Below are 20192 nucleotides of genomic sequence, written 5' to 3'. Positions count from 1 at the left end.
CCCAAAATGCACGAGCGCTCCCGGGGCTCTCCCTGGGATCAGTTCTGCTCCATTGGCACCTTGGAGTTCATTGTCCCATTCCAGCTCCAGCCCAGGCAGTCCCATCCTGCTTGTTTTTCTCTCTCCAGCCCACGGTGTTTGTGCTCCTGGGCTGAGGTTTGGATCATTTGTCCTTGGTGCCCAGCTGGAGCAGGAATTGTTTTGTGTCCCTGCTCTGTGCACAGAGCTCAGCATCTCCTCATGTGAAGCTCAGACTTACAAACTAAAGCAGCACAGAATCTGAAAAATATAAAAGCTGAAACTTAAGGCACACTGGGACGGACTGAAATGGCTGCTGAGCCAGCTGAGCAATTCTAGAAATGCCAAAGCACCCCACTGGTCACAAGGCCAGGCAGTGTTGCACGGCCAAAAAATGCTGATGCTTGTCAGTCCCTGTATAAACACCCAAAAAACTGGGGCTTGCTCTCTTCAGCACTGAGCCATTCCTGCTTCTGGAAGCCTGGAAACTTGATAGAAACATTCTCACTTGCTCTGTGTGTGCAGCTGTAGCTGTTGTGAGAGGGGTAACCATAAAAACCTGTGTTCTCTGTGGCGTCCCAGCTACTGCGAAGAAATCCCCGTGGAGGAGAATGAAGTCAACGACAGCTCCTCCAAGAGCAGCATGGAGGCCAAGCCAGAAGCCAGCCCTCAGCTGCCAAAGAAATCTGTCACTGCCAGCACCCTGACCTCCACGGGCAGCAGTGAAGCCCCAGCCTCGGTGAGTTTTCTCCCTCTCCTGGCAGCAGGAATTTGTTTTCCCTGAAATCCAACACCCCGTGGGTCGTATGAGGTTTGTTCATCCTCCAGCTCCTGCTGATTTCAGTCCTTGGTCGGTGATTTTGTCACTGGGACTCTCAGCAGTGAGAGCATTTTCCTTTCTATACTTCTGCATGAAAAGTTTTGGATATAAAAGGGTTATAATTCCTTCCCTGCCTTCAGTTATTCCCTGGAAAACAGTGTGTACCCTCCTGGTATTATGGCAAAGCAGACCTTGTTTAGATATTACCTCAGGTTCTTTTAGCTTATTCAGGAACAAACCCAGTATTAGACAATATTGTGCTTGTCTGAGCAAAAATCCTGGTGGTGTCCAGAGCTTCAACACTGATTTTTTTGAGAGGAGGTTTTACAAACAATGTATGGCAAATGTCCTCCTCTCTCTATTTAATTTCCAGATGTCTCAAGGAATATTCAGAAATTGGCTCGCAGATGTGAGGTATTTTGAAATAAAGCCCATTTCCAGGTGCTGATCTTGCCCTTGTTGTGCCCTGTCCTTGCTGCAGTTCGATGGAGTGCTCCCAGAAGAGGAGGAGGCAGTGGCAGAGAGTCCTGTGGAGAAAGACCTTGGCATTGCCAACATCATGGGAGAGAAGATCGACATCATTGGCCCTGTGAACTCCCCCTCCCTGGACTTCAATGACAACGAAGACATTCCCACAGAGCTCAGTGACTCCTCAGACACCCACGATGAAGGTACGTGGGCAAAGGCCACTCCATCAGGGCTATTCCTGCCTTATCCCTTCCTTCCCTGTCAGGGGATGGAGTGGTGCCTACTGAAATCTTTTCTGGACCCTGCAGATGCAAAGAATTCCCATTGTGGGCTGCAGAAAGTAAATGTGTTTACATTTCAGGATGTGCCTAAAAAATTTAGGGTGTCCCTAAAATAAGCAGTGTAATTAATTGTCCCTTCTTATGTCCCAGATTCTTGCCCTGGCGTTAGTGCAAGAAAAGGGTTCTGTTGCCTTATGAAGGCTGGCCTAGAACAGAGCTGGGCAGAGCTAAAGCATAAAGCAGGGATTTATTCAAAGGATCTCCTCCATGGATCCACCTTGGGCAGCACCAGAGCCCAGCCAGGGCTGCACCCAAGATGAACCCAAATGGTCCCAAAATGAACCCAAGGTGAACCAAAATGGTCCCAAAATGAGCTCAAGATGAACCGAAATGGTCCCAAAATGAACCAAAATGGTCCCAAAATGCACGAGCGCTCCCGGGGCTCTCCCTGGGATCAGTTCTGCTCCATTGGCACCTTGGAGTTCATTGTCCCATTCCAGCTCCAGCCCAGGCAGTCCCATCCTGCTTGTTTTTCTCTCTCCAGCCCACGGTGTTTGTGCTCCTGGGCTGAGGTTTGGATCATTTGTCCTTGGTGCCCAGCTGGAGCAGGAATTGTTTTGTCTCTGCTATGTGAAGAGAGCTCAGCATCCCCTCATGTGAAACCCAGACCCACACACTGAAGCAGCACAGAATGTGAAAAGTATAAAAGTTAAACCTGAGGCATCAGTTGAACTCCCTCCTTTAGATTTCTTCTGAAATATTGGTGCTGTGGAAGCACATTTTTCATCACCTGGAGGGTCATGGCTGGACCTTGAGGCTCTCTTTCCCCACAGGGGAAGTCCAAGCCTTTTACGAGGACCTGAACGGCCGCCAGTACGTGAACGAGGTGTTCAACTTCAGTGTGGACAAGCTCTACGACCTGCTCTTCACTGACTCCCAGTTCCAGAGGGACTTCATGGAGCAGCGCCGCTTCTCTGGTGAGCTGCTGGAGCTGCCCAGGGCTGCAGGGGAAGGGCTCTGCCTTGGAGTGACAGAACCCTGGCCTGGTTCAGGGGTTCCGTGTGGTGGAAAAGTCTCTCCTCCAACCCGAGCTTCCAAAGAAAGGCTCAGCAGTCTCTGTTGTTGGGTCTCAAGGCAGTTTATTGCAAGTTATCTCAAAGATTTTCTTCTGGGGCTGCTGTGGTTTGCTCACAGCTCAGGCAGAGGCACACACACACCCTGACATCCTCTCTGACCCCGACTGCTTCTTCTCTCCCACCCAGGGCTGCTGCTGTCTTTTATATGGTACATTACGTGTTACATGGGTACAGTTTTTCCCAATGCCTATTACCTATATTAAATGGTGCTTTTCTATCTTTTATATGGGACATTACATGTTACATGGTTACAGTTTTTCCCCAATGCCTATTACCTATATTAAATGGTGATTTTCTATCTTTTATATGGTACATTACGTGTTACATGGTTACAGTTTTTCCCAATGCCTATTACCTATATTAAATGGTGCTTTTCTACTCTAAACCAATCTGTGAGTGCCAACATCACCAAGAACATGGAGGTGAGGAAGGAGAAAGAGGGAGGACAGGGCAGGCCCAAATCCCAAATCCATCTTAAAACGTCTGACCCCCATGTACAAAGCCAAACCCCCCTGTACAGCACTCCAAAATTCTTCCCTCTACTTTGTGACTACTTCTACTCTAATATCTAAACTTTTGTGACTTCTTGTTCTTCCTGCAAGGTTGGTAACTCATTCCATGTTTCAAACCCAAAATCACAGCTGTTTGCAGCTGCCTGCCAGGGTCTCAAATGCTTCTGATCAAGGCCTGGAACCTCCAAAAGTTTCTGAGGGGCATTTTGAGTTCTGACATCGGAGGTACAATTTTGCCTGTTTGGATGACATTCTGAGCAGATTTTGGGATAACATGGCCTGTGCTGGTGGTAGCCAAAAGCAGCAGGACTGTGTGCCCATCTGGTTTCATTTTCCAACAGCTGGAAGAGCGTTTTTATGGAAAAAGCTGATTTTCTTAATATTTTATCATCACGTAAGGCCTGATCTTCTGTTCAAGGGTTAACAGTCTGAGGGAAAAGCTCCACACCTGACATGGACAGAGCTGCAGAGAGAATCCTTTGGCATGTCATAGTCCTTTCCCTGTAACTGTATATTTGCTAAGGGAGATAAGTCCCCAGGCTCTCCCCATTTCCCTGCACTTGAAAGAGGTGAAAATATTTACATTTACCAAAGGAACTGTTTATTTCACACTCAGCTGAGCTCTAGAGCAGCCAGGCTCCCCAAGGGGAAGGAAATCCCATCCCCAGCTTGGTTATGTGGCTGTGCCTTTCCCCAGGGGACTGACCAGAGATCCCTCCCCAGTTACTTGACTGCAGTGTTGTTTTGTCCTCTCAGATATTATCTTTCACCCCTGGAAGAAGGAGGAAAACGGCAATCAGACCAGAGTGATCCTGTACACCATCACCCTCACCAACCCTCTGGCCCCCAAAACTGCCACAGTCACTGAGACTCAGGTAGGTGACAGTGGAGCAGGGCTGGAACACTTGGTAGAAACTTCTCTGAGAGTTATTTTCTTGTCCTGAGCATGTTTTCATTATCCCTGCCCATTTTCCTGTTCACATTTCCTTGGTTTAACTTGCTGCCCAGTATCACTGCAGCCATGAATAGTTAAGCCAGCAGTGAAATTTGGGTTGCAATGAAAGCAGCACAAATTTCCCACCAAAAGCAGCTGAGTTTGTGAACAAGGCAGTGTTTTTCTCACCCAAACTGGTGTTTATTTGAGCTGTGCTCAGCTCAGCAGATATTACTCAAGGAAGTCAGCTACTGCCTGACCTGTCCTTCTCACACCCTACAGGGTGTTGTGGATTTTTTATTGTGGTGAGGACAGTGAGATGATCTATTTAAAAAGATACAAAAGGGAAAATCTTCAGTGCACTGGGAGGGGCCAGGCTGGCTGTATCTAGCAGGGAGGAAAAGCCTCTTTCCATGTCCAGAGATGTGTTCAAGTGGCCAAGGGTAAATACCGAGAGTGAGCTTTAGGGATTGCTAAGAGAGAGCCAGGAAAAGGGGTCTGAGCACCACATTTCAGAGAGGAGGATGCCAGCAGCAAGGTGGGACTTGTGAGGAGAGGGGCTGCAGAGAAGGAAAGGTGAAGGGAGCAGAAAGGAAAAGGGAGAAGAACGGGATGAGCAAAGGGAACAGCACACTCTCAGCTAACAAACCATGGCTTATGTAATTCTGGTTTGGCTCAAGCACCAAATCACCCCCTGTGTGTCCTCACTGCAGAGCTGAGTGGGAGCAGCCTGCAGCAAAAGCCATGCTTTGTCCAGGGATCTGTGCTGAGCTGTGTCTGTCTGTCCTCTGGGCGAGCTTTGCTCTGGAGCAAAGGGAAAAACACACCAGGAGCACTTCAAACAAGAAAGCCATGTGCTTTTATGGTGTTTAGAATCACAGAATCATTTATGCCAGAAAATGTATTAGCTAGAACTTTTGCTCAAACCTCAGGTGAGTCCATGACAAAGCAGACACCAGAAGAGAGGTCCCAGTGAGCCAGTCCCCCCATGGCACTGTGTGTAACACCTCTGTTACAAAATCCTGGAGGCAGCAGCTGAATGCCCTTTTTAAAATGTGCCCACGAGAAGCATCTGGGTGAAACCCTTGTTTTCCTCTGCCTTCCCTTCGGGGTGAGCTGCTCACAGCAGAGCTGCAGAGGCAGGGCTGGGGCGTGGGGGTGTCTCCTGTTTGCCAAGTGCTGCTGGAGGTGCCAATCTCTCCGAGCAGCCTCCTGACCACACTCAGAGCTGCCTTGCATGCTGTTTTTCCTGCAGACAATGTACAAAGCCAGCCAGGAGAGCGAGTGCTATGTCATAGATGCAGAGGTGCTAACTCACGACGTCCCCTACCACGATTATTTCTACACCATTAACCGCTACACGTTGACTCGTGTCGCCAGAAACAAAAGCCGACTCAGGTACCTCTCCTGGAGAGGGAATGATGGGCAAAAAGCACTTTTGGGAAGGGGTTTTGCTGTTTGGGTGTGTTAGGAGGGGTTGAGGGGTTTTTTTCGTTGTCCTGTTGCTGGGACATTCCTGTCACCAAGAATAGGGGCAGGATTTTCACCTGCTGGGTTGATGTCAGTGCAGAGGATTTACAGCTGCATAAGGGAGAGGATTTACAGATTTTTCTTGCCTCTCTCTTAGATGCAGGGGTTTGCAGAGCTTGTTATCTGCAGACTGTGATAGACACAGGATGAACTTGCTAGGACTAAGCAGAGGAATTGGGTACTGGGCAAAGTTATATCCATGTGACTCTGTGTGACTTCAATAATGATAATCTAAATGTCTGCCAAATGGCCCTGCAGCACTCTTGGGAGGGGCTCTTCCTGCCTTTGGAAGGACTTTTCCAGCAGTGCTTCTCCTCTGGAAGCATGAAGGGCTGAGAGCATTCCAGAAATAACAGTGTACATGATTATTTCCTGGATTTACACTGACAAAAGTGGTGAATTGACATCACCCCCAGGAAGCAAAACCAGGAGAATATGACTGACCTTCTCCTCCTCACAGGGTTTCCACAGAATTGCGCTACAGGAAACAGCCTTGGGGGCTGGTGAAATCCTTCATTGAGAAGAATTTTTGGAGTGGCCTGGAAGATTATTTCCGTCACTTGGGTAAGAGTGGCAGTGACAGTGGCACTCGTGTTTCCCTGCGAGTGGGCAGCATGATCCAGCCTTGGGGTGGTTTACAAAAGGGGCTACCACAGCTGGAGTAAATTACCTGCTGGAATTAATCAGGGCATCAAATCCTGCTCCCTGTCAGGCACTTTGGGGTCAAATTTTGGTAAAAGGTGCAAGGAATGTGGAACACAAATCTCTCAGACCCTGCCAGCTGCTTTGGCCCAGCTGATGCCTTTTTTGGGGCTGCCTAAAAACAGAGGCCAGACAAAATGAAGAGAATAAAAAGCAGTTCTATTTATTGAAGGGCCTTCAGGTACCTTTAGGGTAGATGAAGCCCTCCAGGACTACACCCAAAAATGGACAACTGGTCACGGGTTTTCACACTTTTACGAGTTTGGTCCATTTGCATTTTGGGGGTGAATCTGCCAATTACAGCTTCAGCTAATGAAGTCATTGACCCCAGGATTGCTCTCCCCAAACTCAGTTTTGTTTCCATTTCTGGCCTGAGGCAGTGAGGTGTCCTTGACTGCCAGGCCTGGAGAGGAATTGTTGTGTCTGCCCAAATGGGGAAGCAGCAGCTCACACTGGATATGGAGTTTAGAGTTCTACACTAAAGAATTGCAGGATTACAAATAGATGGCAAATATAAAATAAAGAATAACAAAAACATTAACTAAAATAAATAATAACTAAAATATTAACTCAAATAAACTAAGTCATCACAGCAGAGGGGTTCAACCTTTCTCTCCCTGCAAAGCCACACTTCTAATGCTCCCCCTTGGTGCTGCAGAGAGCGAGCTGACCAAAACAGAGAGCACGTACCTGGCTGAGGTGCACAGACAATCCCCCAAAGAGAAGGTGAGCAAGCAATCCACGGTGCGGCGGCGGAAACGCGCCCACGCCCACCTGAGGGTGCCACACCTGGAGGAGGTGCTCAGCCCCGTGACCACCCCCACGGACGAGGAGGTTGCCCATCGAATCAAGCACGTGGCAGGTGAGCAGGGCCCTGGGGATGGGGACAGACGGGGGTGCTGTCACAGAGGGGCAGTGCTGGGGTTGTTGGGGTGAGCTGGAGGGGTGGGTAGAACAGCAGGGGTGGCTCTTCCCTGTTTCCCATCCCAAATGCATCCCATCTCCTCAGGTTCCACTCAGACACGGCACATCCCCGAGGAGAGCCCCAGTGGCTTCCACCTGCAGAGTGTCTCCAAGCTGCTCCTTGTCATCAGCTTTGTGTAAGTGATGATTTTTCCTGTTTTCCTTCCCAGCCAACATTAAATACCTTTGGTTTATCTGTGCTCCTGGAGTTCTGTGCTGACGGAACCCCGGCCTGGTTTAGGGGTTCCGTGGGTTGGAAAACTCCCTCCTCCAACCCATGCTTCCAAAGAAAGGCTCAGCAGTCTCTGTTGTTCGGTCTCAAGGCAGTTTATTGCAAGTTATCTAAAAGATTTTCTCCTGGGGCTGCTGTGGTTTGCTCACAGCTCAGGCAGAGGCACACACACACCCTGACATCCTCTCTGACCCCGACTGCTTCTTCTCTCCCACCAGGGCTGCTGCTGTCTTTTATATGGGACATTACGTGTTACATGGGTACAGTTTTTCCCCAATGCCTATTACCTATATTAAATGGTGCTTTTCTATCTTTTATATGGTAAATTACGTGTTACATGGTTACAGTTTTTCCCCAATGCCTATTACCTATATTAAATGGTGCTTTTCTATCTTTTATATGGTACATTACGTGTTACATGTTTACAGTTTTTCCCAATGCCTATTACCTATATTAAATGGTGCTTTTCTACTCTAAACCAATCTGGGAGTGCCAACATCACCAAGAACATGGAGGGAAGGAAGGAGAAAGAGGGAGGACAGGGCAGGCCCAAATCCCAAATCCATCTTAAAACCTCTGACCCCCATGTACAAAACCAAAACCCCCCTGTACAGCACTCAAAAATTCTTCTACTCTGATATCTAAACTTTTGTGATTCTTGTTCTTCCTGCGAGGTTGGTAAATCATTCCATGGCTCAAACCCAAAATCACAGCTGTTTCCAGCTGCCTGTCAGGGTCTCAAATGCTTATGATCTGGACCCAAAACCTCCAAAAATGTCTGAGGGACATTTTGAGTTCCAACACCGTGCTCCCTTCTCTCCCTTCCCCTCGGTTTTGCCCTTGTTTTAGCCAAACATGGGCTTTGCAGGTCAGTTCTGGGAGTCCTAAAGGCAGGTCTGGGACCTGGCTGGGACAGTGACAATCAGGACAGAGGCAGCTGTGCTAGAAGAGAGGACTCAATAACTACAAGAGAAGAAATCCAACAAGTATAAGCATTTTATTTTTAATTTTTTTTTTTTTATGTCAGGGATACAGTTTACAGATGCTAATGACATGTAGAAGCTCTGTGTGTGCGGGTAATTTAAAACAAGGAATTTAATTGCTGACACACCAGCTGCTATCATGGACAATGACTGTGCAAAGCTCTCTGGGAGTCACTGGGCTGCCCCAACAGGGCTCAGTGTCTGTGAGGATTCTGTCACATATAGTCAGGCAAAACTTTTCCATTCTGGTTCTGGGCAGCGATTTTGATAAGAGGCACAGCCAGAAGGCAGCTGGACCCGTGAGAGATGAGATTTCTGCACAATGAGTACAGAAACAGCTGAAGCACAGGGGATTGGAGTGATTTCATCAGCTCAGCAGTAGGATCTGTTTGGTTTGGGTCTTTCCTGCCACACCTTTCAGGATGGGTGGGATGTGTTCTCCATTCCCAGAGCTGGGAATGGGTCCCTCACATCCCTGTGGCTCAGTTTAATACCAGAGGTCACTGTTTTTACTGTTCTCTGCCCTTGGGCTGACAGCAGACTTCACTTAGTGCTGCAGTGCTCACTGGGCAGTGCTGTGGAGCAGAACAGCCTAAAGCAGTAATCCAGGCTTTTCTGACCTGGGCTCAGCTTTTCCTTAAGCTCCTCTCAGCTTTTAGAGAGGTGGGGAGAAGCTGGGATTTCAGGGCTGAAATGACAGCTCAAGGTGAGCTCCTTTCTGTGTTCCCTGGTCCCAGAGGGGGCACAGACACTGAGATTTGCAGCAGCACCCAGCCAGTGATGAATGAGGTGGTGTAAGGTACTGTCATGATGAGAACACAGCACAAAGGTACCAAAGCTTTGTGCCAGCCTCTCCTGACAGCTTCACTTGGGTCACAGAGCCCTCTGTGATGTTGCCAGAATATTCCTCTGGCCACTTGCCATCCTCCTGACTGAGCTGGTCATAGTGGGCCATTCTTCCAGCAAAATAACTGCACTATTCAGAGCCAGGCACCAGCCTGGCATTTTGGAATCTCTTCCTGGGGAGGAGCAGAAATGCCCCTCTGCATGGTGGGGGTGAGAGGAGCCGGGCAGGGCATGGCTGGGGTGTGTTCCCAGTGCTGGGGTGGGAATGGGGAGGATGTGAGCAGTGTGTGTGTGTGTGTGTGTGTGTGTGTGTGTCAGAGCCTCACTGGGAGTGGGAAAAGTTGGATGTGAGCACTTTATGTGTGTGTCAGTGTTCACTGGGAGTGGGGAGGATGTGAGCATTGTGTGTGTGTCAGTGCCATGATTTGAGCACTGTGTGTGCCAGTGCCTCACTGGGAGTGGGGAAGGGGAGAAGGCTGGGTGTGAGCACTGTGTGTGTGTGTGTGTGTCAGTGTCAGTGCCTCACTGGGAATGGGGAAGGCTGGATGTGAGCACTGTGTGTGTGTCAGTGCTCACTGGGAATGGGAGAAGCTGGGTGTGAGCACTGTGTGTCTGTGTGTGTGTGTGTGTCAGTGCTCACTGGGAATGGGAGAAGCTGGGTGTGAGCACTGTGTGTGTGTCTGTGTGTGTGTGTGTGTGTGTGTGTCAGTGCCTCACTGGGAATGGGGAAGGCTGGATGTGAGCACTGTGTGTGTGTCAGTGCTCACTGGGAATGGGAGAAGCTGGGTGAGAGCACTGTGTGTGTGTGTGTGTGTGTTGTGTGTGTGTCAGTGCTCACTGGGAATGGGGAAGGCTGGATGTGAGCACTGTGTGTGTGTCAGTGCTCACTGGGAATGGGAGAAGCTGGGTGTGAGCACTGTGTGTGTGTGTGTGTGTGTGTGTGTGTGTGTGTGTGTGTGTGTGTGTAAGTGCTCACTGGGAATGGGAGAAGCTGGGTGTGAGCACTGTGTGTGTGTCTGTGTGTGTGTGTGTGTGTCAGTGCTCACTGGGAATGGGGAAGGCTGGATGTGAGCACTGTGTGTGTGTCAGTGCTCACTGGGAATGGGAGAAGCTGGGTGTGAGCACTGTGTGTCTGTGTGTGTGTGTGTGTGTCAGTGCTCACTGGGAATGGGAGAAGCTGGGTGTGAGCACTGTGTGTGTGTGTCTGTGTGTGTGTGTGTGTGTGTCAGTGCTCACTGGGAATGGGAGAAGCTGGGTGTGAGCACTGTGTGTGTGTCTGTGTGTGTGTGTGTGTGTGTCAGTGCTCACTGGGAATGGGAGAAGCTGGGTGTGAGCACTGTGTGTGTGTCTGTGTGTGTGTGTGTGTCAGTGCCTGCACAGCCACCCGCTGTCCCCAGGAGCTCGGCTGTGCTGAGGGAACTTCACCAGCAGTGCAGGCTCACGGATCCCTGTCTGTCCCTCCTGCCTCTCTTCCCTCTGCTCCTTTCCCCCCTACCTCTGCACTGCCTGAGCCTCCCCTCCAGCCCAGTTTGTGTTGGTCCGTTTCTAACCTGCAGCTGCTCCGTCTTTTCTCTTCCCTGCTCCCATTAGGATCTGTTTCAGGTACTGTCTCTCTCTTTTTTTACCTCTTTACTCTCCCATTTCCCTCCCTTTCTCTGCATTCAGCACATCCACTCACCCAGCCTGTTCTGTCTGTCTGTCCTCCTGGCTCACACATTTCCTCCACGAGGTGAAGTTTTGGTTGCTCACTCGGATGAAATCCCCACTCACAGCATGGACTGGGCCTCAGGCACCTTCCTGAAGTCCTGGGTGTTGTCCCAGGTGCTCCTGGCAAGCAGTGGGCTGGGGGATGCTCCTGAAGTGGCTCTTCCCTTGCTTTCCTTGCAGTCTGGTGCTGCTGGTCATTCTCAACATGATGCTGTTCTACAAGCTCTGGATGTTGGAGTACACCACGCAGACGCTGACGGCGTGGCAGGGCCTGAGGCTGCAGGAGAGGTACAGCCACACCTGCTGGGGCTCTCCTTGGTTTTCCTGGGTGTCAGAGGCGTTCCTGTCACACCAGAGCTCTGGGCTCTCACTTTTGGGTAAAACAGGTGAAGCTGAAGGGCTGTGTGCATCTCCCCTGCAGCTGAAGAGCAGAGTGAAGGCAACAGAGGATGCTCTGTGAATAAATGTTCAGCAATTTTGGGTTGAGGAGGTCACTTCCCCTCCTTTGATGGCCAGAGGATGCTCTGTGAATAAATGTTCAGCAGTTTTGGGCTGAGGAGGTCACTTCCCCTCCTTTGATGGCCAAAATTTTCCCTGTATGGGAAGCAGCACCTTAGAATGGTCCCTTTGTATCAGAGGAGAATTTGGGGCTGGGACACACGGTCTGTCAGGTTTGTGTTTTGGAAGGCATGGATGCACATGTGCTGCCTGAATGATCTCTGGTCTATTTTTAGAGGCTGAGAACATCCTACATCCACTTTTCTGAGGTGTTTTTGTCCCCTTGTGTCCCTTTTTTGGAGTCCCAGTTGCTCCCTTGCTACACTTCAAGCATTCATAGCCATGTGCTACCACTGTCTTGGAATTTTTTGCCCTATTCATGTCATTTTTCCTCATTGGGAAAGGGAATTACTATGTTCCCCATAGCAGCCCTTCTACACAGATAGATACTTTAAGTGATTATAGATACTTTAGGTGATTTTATCTTTCTGTGGTGCTCTTGGCAATTTTTAGACTACTACAATAGTATTTAAGTGCAGAACTTACATCTGGTTGCACAGTGTGATGTGCAAGTGCTGGAATTCTGTGGGTGGCTCCACGTGGGTAATTTTTTTTGCTGCAGCCACGACTGCTGTGGAAGCACATGAATCCATCCAAGCACCTGGAATGCTTCCATCTGTCCTGATTTCCCTCCCCTCAATTCTGCTTCAGGGGTTTAAATGGGCCTGAAGGGAAAGGCTTGGAAAACAGAGCCAGAGCAGCTATTGCTCACAATAAAGGCAGAAAGGGACCTGAGGGCACTGAACATGAGCCAGCAGTGTGCCCTGGTGGCCAAGAAGGCCAGTGGCTCCTGGCCTGGACAAGGAATGGTGTGGCCAGCAGGAGCAGGGAGGTCACTGTCCCACTGGTGAGGGCACACCTCGAGTGCTGTGCCCAGCTCTGGCCCCTCAGTTTGGGAAGGACCTTGGGACACTCGAGCACATCCAGGAGGCTGGAGAGGGGCTGGGAACACAAACCCTGTGAGGAACAGCTGAGGGAGCTGGGGGTGCTCAGCCTGGAGAAAAGGAGACTCAGGGGTGACCTTGTCACTCTCTGAACTCCCTGGAAGGTGGCTGTGTTCAGCTGGGGTTGGGCTCTTTCTCCAGGAACTGACAGAATGACAGGACACAGCCTTAAGCTGCAGCAAGGGAAATACAGGCTGGATATTAGGAAAAGTTTTTTTACAGAAAGGTGATAAAGTTCTGCAATGGCTGCCTGGGGAGGTGGTGGAGTCACCATCCCTGGGTGTGTTTAAAACCAGCCTGGATGTGGCACTGGGTACCAGGGTTGAGCTGAGGGGTTGGGGCTGGGTTGTACTCAATGATCTTGAAGGTCTCTTCCAACCTGGTGATTCTGTGAAAGGGAAATCTCTGTACAAACTGTGCTTTTATGACTCCTGCCTGTGTTTCTGTGGCAGGTTACCCCAGTCTCAGACAGAGTGGGCCCAGTTGCTGGAGTCCCAGCAGAAGTACCACGACTCAGAGCTGCAGAAGTGGCGCGAGATCATCAAATCCTCCGTGATGCTCCTGGACCAGGTGAGACTGCAGAGCTGCAGGCAGGGCTGTGACCTGGGTGTCACTGTGTCCTCCCAGTCCTGCTCCCCATCCTTCAGCATCTCCTGCTGCCACCACAGCCCCTCAGGTGTGCCAGCTCCCTTAGATCCATCTCCTGCTGCTGGTGGGTACCACAAGGGCCACGGCTGCTCTCTCCCATCAGAGGGGTCCATGCACATCAAGGAGAGAACTCTACAGGGCCAAAAACCTCATACTGGCACATTCGGTATTTAATCTGTCATCCCAGTTTGGAGAACAAACTGGTTTGAGCTGAACCCTGGATTTACATGCAGCTTTCAGGGAGGAAGGGGACACAAAAGCCAGGAATTTCAGGATGTGCTCCCCAAAAAGCACACAGGGCTGTTGAGAGCACAGACCAGAAATGAGAGCTGCTCCCTCATATGTCCAGGAATTTCAGGATGTGCTCCCCAAAAAGCACACAGGGCTGTTGAGAACACAGACCAGAAATGAAAGTTGCTCCCTCAAAAGGCCCTAAATAGGAGCTGTTTTCCCCTAAGGAGAGAAAACGTAGGGAATATTAATCCATGTCCTTATCAGACAGTTTCAGCAGGTCACCTGGGTGTAGATAAGGATAGACTTCAGCCTTCCTGGCTGCTCAGCACTGTCCTGCTGGTCACACAGGTGTTTATTCTTACCCTGGACTCTGCTCACCCCTTCTCCTGGAGAATGGTGCCCCACATTCCCAGTCCCCATTTGTGCATCCCAGCCCTGACTCTCCATGCCCAAAACCACAATTATGATATCAATACACAGTTATTATGGATTTATACAGGGAAAAAGGAAATCCCCAAGTTCTCTCCTCTAGGGTAGCACCACAGTGGAGAAATCTCTTGTCTTGCAGATGAAGGATTCTCTAATAAATCTCCAGAATGGCATCGGGTCCCGGGACTTCGGGTCAGATCCAGAGGAGAAAAGGAAACGTTTCCATTAACAGGCAGGAATGCAGGAGGCCAGAGGACGGTGTGCAATATGTGTAAATAGGATATATAAATATATATATAAATATATATATATATATATATATATATATACAGATATAAATATATATATTATATACAGATTTTAAGAGAAAAAAAAAAAGAAAAAAAGCCTAAAGAGGGGAAGGAGCGACCTCCAACACTGGCTGAACTGGAGGGTCTCTGGGAGTGTGGGGGGTGTGTGTGTGGGAGGGCTGTGCTCTCCCAGCACTGAGGTGTGCTCAGGGCCGTGCCCAGCTCTGCTCCCTGGGCTCGTGCACTGCTCCTCTGTAATATTCCTGTCTGTCTGTCTGTCTGTCTGGTCTGTTTCTGTTGTCTCAAAGGGAAGCATCAGCGTGAGTGCCCCCCCTGCCCGTCCCCATCCCCTCCCTGCATGGAGATCCCTGCTTCACTCTGTTGCTGTCCCACAGGGGACACTGTCACCTCCCTCACCGTGCTGCCTTCGGGGCACAGAGGTTTGGCAGTCGCAGTCAATCCCTTGCAAAACTGCTTTGGAGAGGAGGGGGAGCTGCTGGGGCTCTGTGGAGGGCAGATCCCCCTGGCAGCCTCTCCTGGGAGCAGGAGTTTGCTGTCAGGGTGGCCAGGCTGGCTCAGAGAGCAAAGCACAGAGCTGCAATCCCTTCCACAAACCCCCTGTGCTGCAGTGAGAGCCAGGGCAGTGTCTGCCTCCCAGGTGAGTGGCACCTGTGACAGTGTCCCCTTGCCCTGTCCTCTGCTTTCTCTGTGCTTGGGCCCCTGCCACTGAGCCACCCCTGTGCTGCAGGTCTGCATCGGTGCTGGAATCACCACGGTGGGAGGACCCAAATTTCAACACAAAACCAAAATTAGGGTTGATTTGCAAGCACTCCCATTACCCAGCTCAGCAAATCTCTCTCCTGTTTGTTCACCCAGCTCTTGTCCCAGAACCTGTGAGGGAACAGGGGGAAAAACAACAGCTTCCTTTCCTTGCCTGGGATAAATTCCATAATTGTATCTATGCAGCAAGAGCCATCACTGTGGTTATTTACATGACTGCATCTGTGGAGCAACAAGGCTTCCAAAAATCCAGGAGAGGTCACAGGGAGGAAAGGAAAAAGGGCCCATCCGAGGGTGGCAGGACAGAGCTGCTGTGAGCACCTGAGGGGTGTCTCCATCAGCTGGGTTCTGCAGCCCTGGGAGGCAGCCAGCTGGTAGAGCTGCACTAAAAAAAAGCCAGTGTGCATTTTCACTTGTTCTGGGGGATAATTCCAAACTCCAGTAGCAGCCAGATGGGGAAGAGGAGCAGCTTGTGCTGTGCAATGCACAAACTCCACGGGGCCTGGGGTGGGGAAGCAGGCTGCTCCTTCAGGTGTTTAATAAAGGCTTTGGTCTCTTCCCCAGCCAGGTGGGTTAGGGAATGTCAGTCCCACTTTGTCCAGCACTGGCGTTTTTCCACCTTCTGACTGGCAGGAGGGAGGCAGCTGCACGTTCCCAGTTTGGAAATGGTGCAGTTGTAGCTCCTCCGGGATCAATAATTGGTCTCACACCATTCTGTAGCACAGAATATCCTCAGTGCAGCCTGAAGAAAACCCTCTAAGCTCCCACTTTCCAACCAGGGAGAGGCACTGGATGCAGGAATAACTTGCTGATTTTTCCACATGCCTCAACCTGTGCAGGAGCATGGATGGAGCCAGGCTATCAAAAACATTCCAGACTGTGAAAGCAAAGTCCAGTTGGGGAAAACCTGAGAGTAAAGGCTATTTATGACTATTTATTTAATTTAATGCTGCTGACTACTGTACTGCTCCCTGACTTTCTTCCAGGGAGGCTGCTGAAATGGCTGCTGTACCATGAATTGAGGTGCTAGGGCCTGGGAAGGCCTTTCTGGGGCTCATTTTCCCCACTGTGACTTGCCAGACTGTCCCAGAGTCCCCTTTCCCCTTTCAGTCACTCCCACAATTACTAAGCACACAGAATTCCCTTGCTGCTGCTGGAATGCCCCTCTTCTAGGATTTAATTTCAAGCAGCAAGCAGGACGACCCAGAGGGAGCCCTGGGATCCACCCTGCCAGGAAAGAGGAGCTGGGATGTGGGGTCTCCTCCACCTGGAGACAGAGAATTCAGAGAGGGTCACAGATAAATGCTGCTGATCAGTGTTTGTTGCTCACATCCTCTCTGTTAGGGAGGCAAGGAGCCCTTTTTGTCATCCTGAGTCCTTTCTGCTGTGCAGATTCCCAGCTGATGTTCCCTCAGGCTGGGCCCCAGGGACAGAGCTGCACAAGCTCTGTTAAATCAGGCCAGGCCAGGCACTGAAATTTGTCCTACCTGCACATTAAAGTGGGGTTTTAACCTGTTTGACACCTATCCTGACACTCAGCAATGTGAAATCCCTCAGGAAGAGCACAAGGGCAGAACCTGGTGCTGCAGTGCCCTTCACACTGAGGGAGGTTTCTCTTTGAGGCCTTTGGTTTTTTTTGTAGTTATTTCTTTTTCCCACTCAGCAGCCAGTCTGGGTTGGAGTTGGGATGGGATTCACAATCTTGTTTTGCCTCTTCATCTCTCACAGTAGTAGAAAAAGGGGAAAAGTAAAGTCTTAAGGCACTGAGGGTGAGGGTTTAAAGAAAACCTTGGAGGGTTTTCACTTCCTCTGGTGAGCCTGGATAGGAATCAGCTGCCCCTGAGCAGTCCCAGCTGACAGGTTAGTTCCTTCTGGAGTCAATTTTGGATTACATTTCCTGGAGGGATCAGTAACACTTTCTAGAAGTGAGAGGCCTGAATAATGTTACAGAGGGAACAGCACTCACAGCCAAGCCTGGCTTCCCCCAGCAGGGTTTTGCTTCTCCCCTTGCTCACTCATCAGAAATCCCCCTGGATTCTTCCCACAGCAGGTGCATTTCCCCTCCCAGTCTGACCCTTCCACCTGCACATCTGCTGGGCTTTGATTTGCGGGATCTGAACAACCACAAAACCAGGGATTTTTAAAAATATTTTTATTTTTTAAAAGGCATTTATCCAGCCAAGCATGCAAAAGTAATGCCAACAGCTTGTAGGCTAATTCCTGCCAAGGAAGATGCTTCCTATTGGGAAGAGGGAGAAGGGGGAGCAGGAGGCCCTGATCCACCAGTTTGTGACATCCTCACTGATCTGACCTTGCACAACCTCACCCCTGATAAATACACACCTTAGCTTAGTTTATCTTAGAGTTCTGGCAGCTGGGATGAGTGGATTTGAGTTCTGGATAACTGCTGTGCAAAGAAGCATTCCCTGAGCAGATACCAGAGTTTTCTACAGCAGCACCTGCCTGTGAAGTCTCTGAAGGACCAAAAACCAGGTTTTTCCAGGTGGTGAGCTGCCCGAGGCAGGGGCACTGCTGGGCCTGCACCCTCCAGATGGTAAATAGGGAAACAGAGATAGAGAGGCACTTGCAGTGGGGAGGAGTTAGCTGTGGTTAACAGGATAATGACCTTTTTTGGGTGCTCTGCACTCCAGGCACTCTTCAGTGACAAAACTGTGCCATGAACTCATACTGACTGATACTAACTTCTGTCTGACCCCTTCCTGCCTCCCTGGGTCCTCTGGGAGAAGAGAGGCACACGATGTCCCCTGAGCTGCCTGTGTGACACAGAGGCTGCATTTACAGCTGTCCCTGTCTGCTGGGTGACACCTGACCCTGCTTGGATGCTTCTGATCTTAAAAACAGAAACCTCAGGCACAGGAAACGTCTCTAGTGCACTATGACCCTGGGCTGGGAGAGGAAAGGTTTCAAAGCACAAGGCTTTGCTGGATTTAGAGCCCTGAAGGCACAAAACTGCCTCTGAGATAACAGGGCAGGTATTGGGAGATCCCCTCTAGGAATGCTAATCCTTATCAGACAGCTTCAGCAGCTCACCTGGGTGTAGATAAGGACAGACTTTTCAGCCTCCTTGGCTCCTCAACACTGTCCTGTAGTCACATAGGAGTTCATTCTTACCTTTATGCAGGAAGGTAGAAGTTTCTTTTCCAGAGAGTGGCTGGAGACACTTTTGGTCAGGGTACTTGAGACCTTTAGGACCTGCTTTGGTGTGCTGCAGCAGCTGCTCTCCCCAGGAGCACAGAAACAAACTCCTGATTTACAGCTGGAGCTGCCTGGTTCCACCTTACACAGAAAACCAGCCTTAAAATCACTGTTTAAAGCAGCAGTGCCTGCCTCAGGGGGGGCAGCTCTGTCCTGCCTGCCCAGGCAGCTGCTGCCACCCCCAGCTCTTGACAGATCAGTGCTTTCTGCACTGCCTGCTCAGCTCCAAGGGGCTCTGCCCACGGATCTCTGCCAGGCTGCCACCGGCACGGTCCATGGCACAGCCCCCTGGACTCTGGCTTTGTCTTTTCAGTCTCAGCACCACCAAAAATACCTGCCAGGGGCTTGCTTAAAACACAGCTCAGAACAGAGACTCTGGAACCAAAGGCCCCGAGGGAAGTGGCTCACAGAACACCTGTGCCAGGGTGGTTCCTGTGCTTATTTTCCATCCTGTTCCCCACTGGACACACTCTGATCTCTGTGGCTCACAGGACACATGTGCCAGGGTGGCTCCTGTGCTTATTTTCCATCCTGTTCCCCACTGGACACACTCTGATCTCTGTGGCTCACAGGACACATGTGCCAGGATGTTTCCTGTGCTCTCTGGTCTCTGGCTCACAGAACACCTGTGCCAGGGTGGTTCCTGTGCTGATTTTCCAGCCTGTCTCCCACCAGGCACGCTCTGATCTCTGTGCTTTGCAGTCTCTCCAGCACGAGTCTCTCTGTGCCATAAAACCTCTCTTTTTTCTGGATGTGCACACTGGCCAAATGCTCTCGTGTCTTGGGTGGCTGTGCTCAAGGCCATTCCTTGGTCTAGGCAGGCAGCATGGGCTTCTCTTAGCACGGATCCATGGCATGCCACACCCTCCTCCTCTCCCACACGTTTTTCAGTGCTTGCTCTGGCTTTTCCCTGTCCCCTGCCCTCTCTGCTGATGGACAATCATTACCTGTGTCATAGATGGTCTGACCTGGTGCTGTCCCTGCCTGCCTTCCCCTCCCGCAGTCTGTATGCTCTTCAAGTGAATGTGTTTTATTTTATTTCGTTTTTCAGTAGGGAAAAGGACTTCCTTCTGCTGAAGGAATTATATTTGCACATGGCTCGGGGGGGTTCCTCCTCTGGCCGTTTCTGTTACCTCACTCATTTAGGCCAATTCCATTGCTAATGTTAAAGGCCACCTTCCCTGACCCCGACCCCGCGAGTAGGGAGGGAATGAACCCCGATGTGCAGCTCAGCTCCTGGAGCTGCCCGGTGGAATTAGGATGTGGGAGAGCAGCTGTTACAGCTCCATCCAGCAGGGAGGTGGAGCCTGTGCCATGCACGTCATCCTCATCTCCACATCCCCACCTCCTGGGAAATGGCCCTTGGAGAGCAGGGATGGAAGCACCGACCTGGCTCTGGGCTGGACGCGGAGGGAGGGAAGAGCAGCAGAGCAGTGGCAGCATCACAACCTCCCACGAGCAGCCTGGCATGGCCATGGCACCTCTGGGGCATCACCATTCCAGTGGGATTCCATCTCCCACCACGTGCTCCAGGGCTGGAGAAAGCTGCTAAAACCCCGGGCCGTGTTGTCCCCAGCCGTGTCCCGCGATTCCTGTGCACAAGTGATGATCAAGGAGGCTCTGCTCTCCTCAGCCTGCGACCACCAGAGGCTTCCCTGCTGGAATCCCCTCCAGAGCCTGGGGAGCAGGGAGCTGATGGCTGAGGTGACTCTGGGGTGGGTGGGGGAAGGATTGTGGGTTTGTTTTAGGAGTTGTCCCGACTGTCAGAAACTTTGCGCTGTGCGCAAAAATAAAAAAAACAAAAACAACAACACAAAAAAAAACCAACCCGTGGTTGAAAACGATACTGGAACGTACGTGCTGGAATGTAGGAATTGTACAGGCTCTGCAGCCAAACTCCGTGTAAGTAGTTAGTACCATGGAAGTACGGTATCAATTAAAAAATCTATCCAACAACCAGC

General features: G+C 50.5%; 1 protein-coding gene across 4 annotated transcripts in view; it reads left to right on the top strand.

The window, feature by feature from the left end:
• Nucleotides 1–20190, top strand: part of GRAMD1B (GRAM domain containing 1B) — a 73224-nt gene extending 53034 nt beyond the window's left edge. For all 4 annotated transcript variants that reach the window (XM_077788000.1, XM_031506835.2, XM_077788002.1 and 1 more), the window contains exons 9-19: nucleotides 601–757; nucleotides 1320–1509; nucleotides 2421–2564; nucleotides 3992–4110; nucleotides 5425–5567; nucleotides 6160–6263; nucleotides 7060–7263; nucleotides 7411–7501; nucleotides 11313–11420; nucleotides 13087–13204; nucleotides 14085–20190. In XM_077788000.1, coding sequence (XP_077644126.1) covers nucleotides 601–757; nucleotides 1320–1509; nucleotides 2421–2564; nucleotides 3992–4110; nucleotides 5425–5567; nucleotides 6160–6263; nucleotides 7060–7263; nucleotides 7411–7501; nucleotides 11313–11420; nucleotides 13087–13204; nucleotides 14085–14174 — 1468 coding nt within the window. In that variant the 3' untranslated portion in view covers nucleotides 14175–20190. The remainder of the gene's footprint in view (nucleotides 1–600; nucleotides 758–1319; nucleotides 1510–2420; nucleotides 2565–3991; nucleotides 4111–5424; nucleotides 5568–6159; nucleotides 6264–7059; nucleotides 7264–7410; nucleotides 7502–11312; nucleotides 11421–13086; nucleotides 13205–14084) is intronic.
• The last annotated feature ends 2 nt before the right edge of the window (nucleotides 20191–20192 follow it).

Source organism: Lonchura striata, chromosome 23 (assembly GCF_046129695.1).
Source record: "Lonchura striata isolate bLonStr1 chromosome 23, bLonStr1.mat, whole genome shotgun sequence".
In the NCBI taxonomy this organism is placed as follows: domain Eukaryota; kingdom Metazoa; phylum Chordata; class Aves; order Passeriformes; family Estrildidae; genus Lonchura; species Lonchura striata.
The sequence above is the reverse complement of the archived record's forward strand: the minus strand, read 5'-3'. Positions and strand labels throughout refer to the sequence as shown.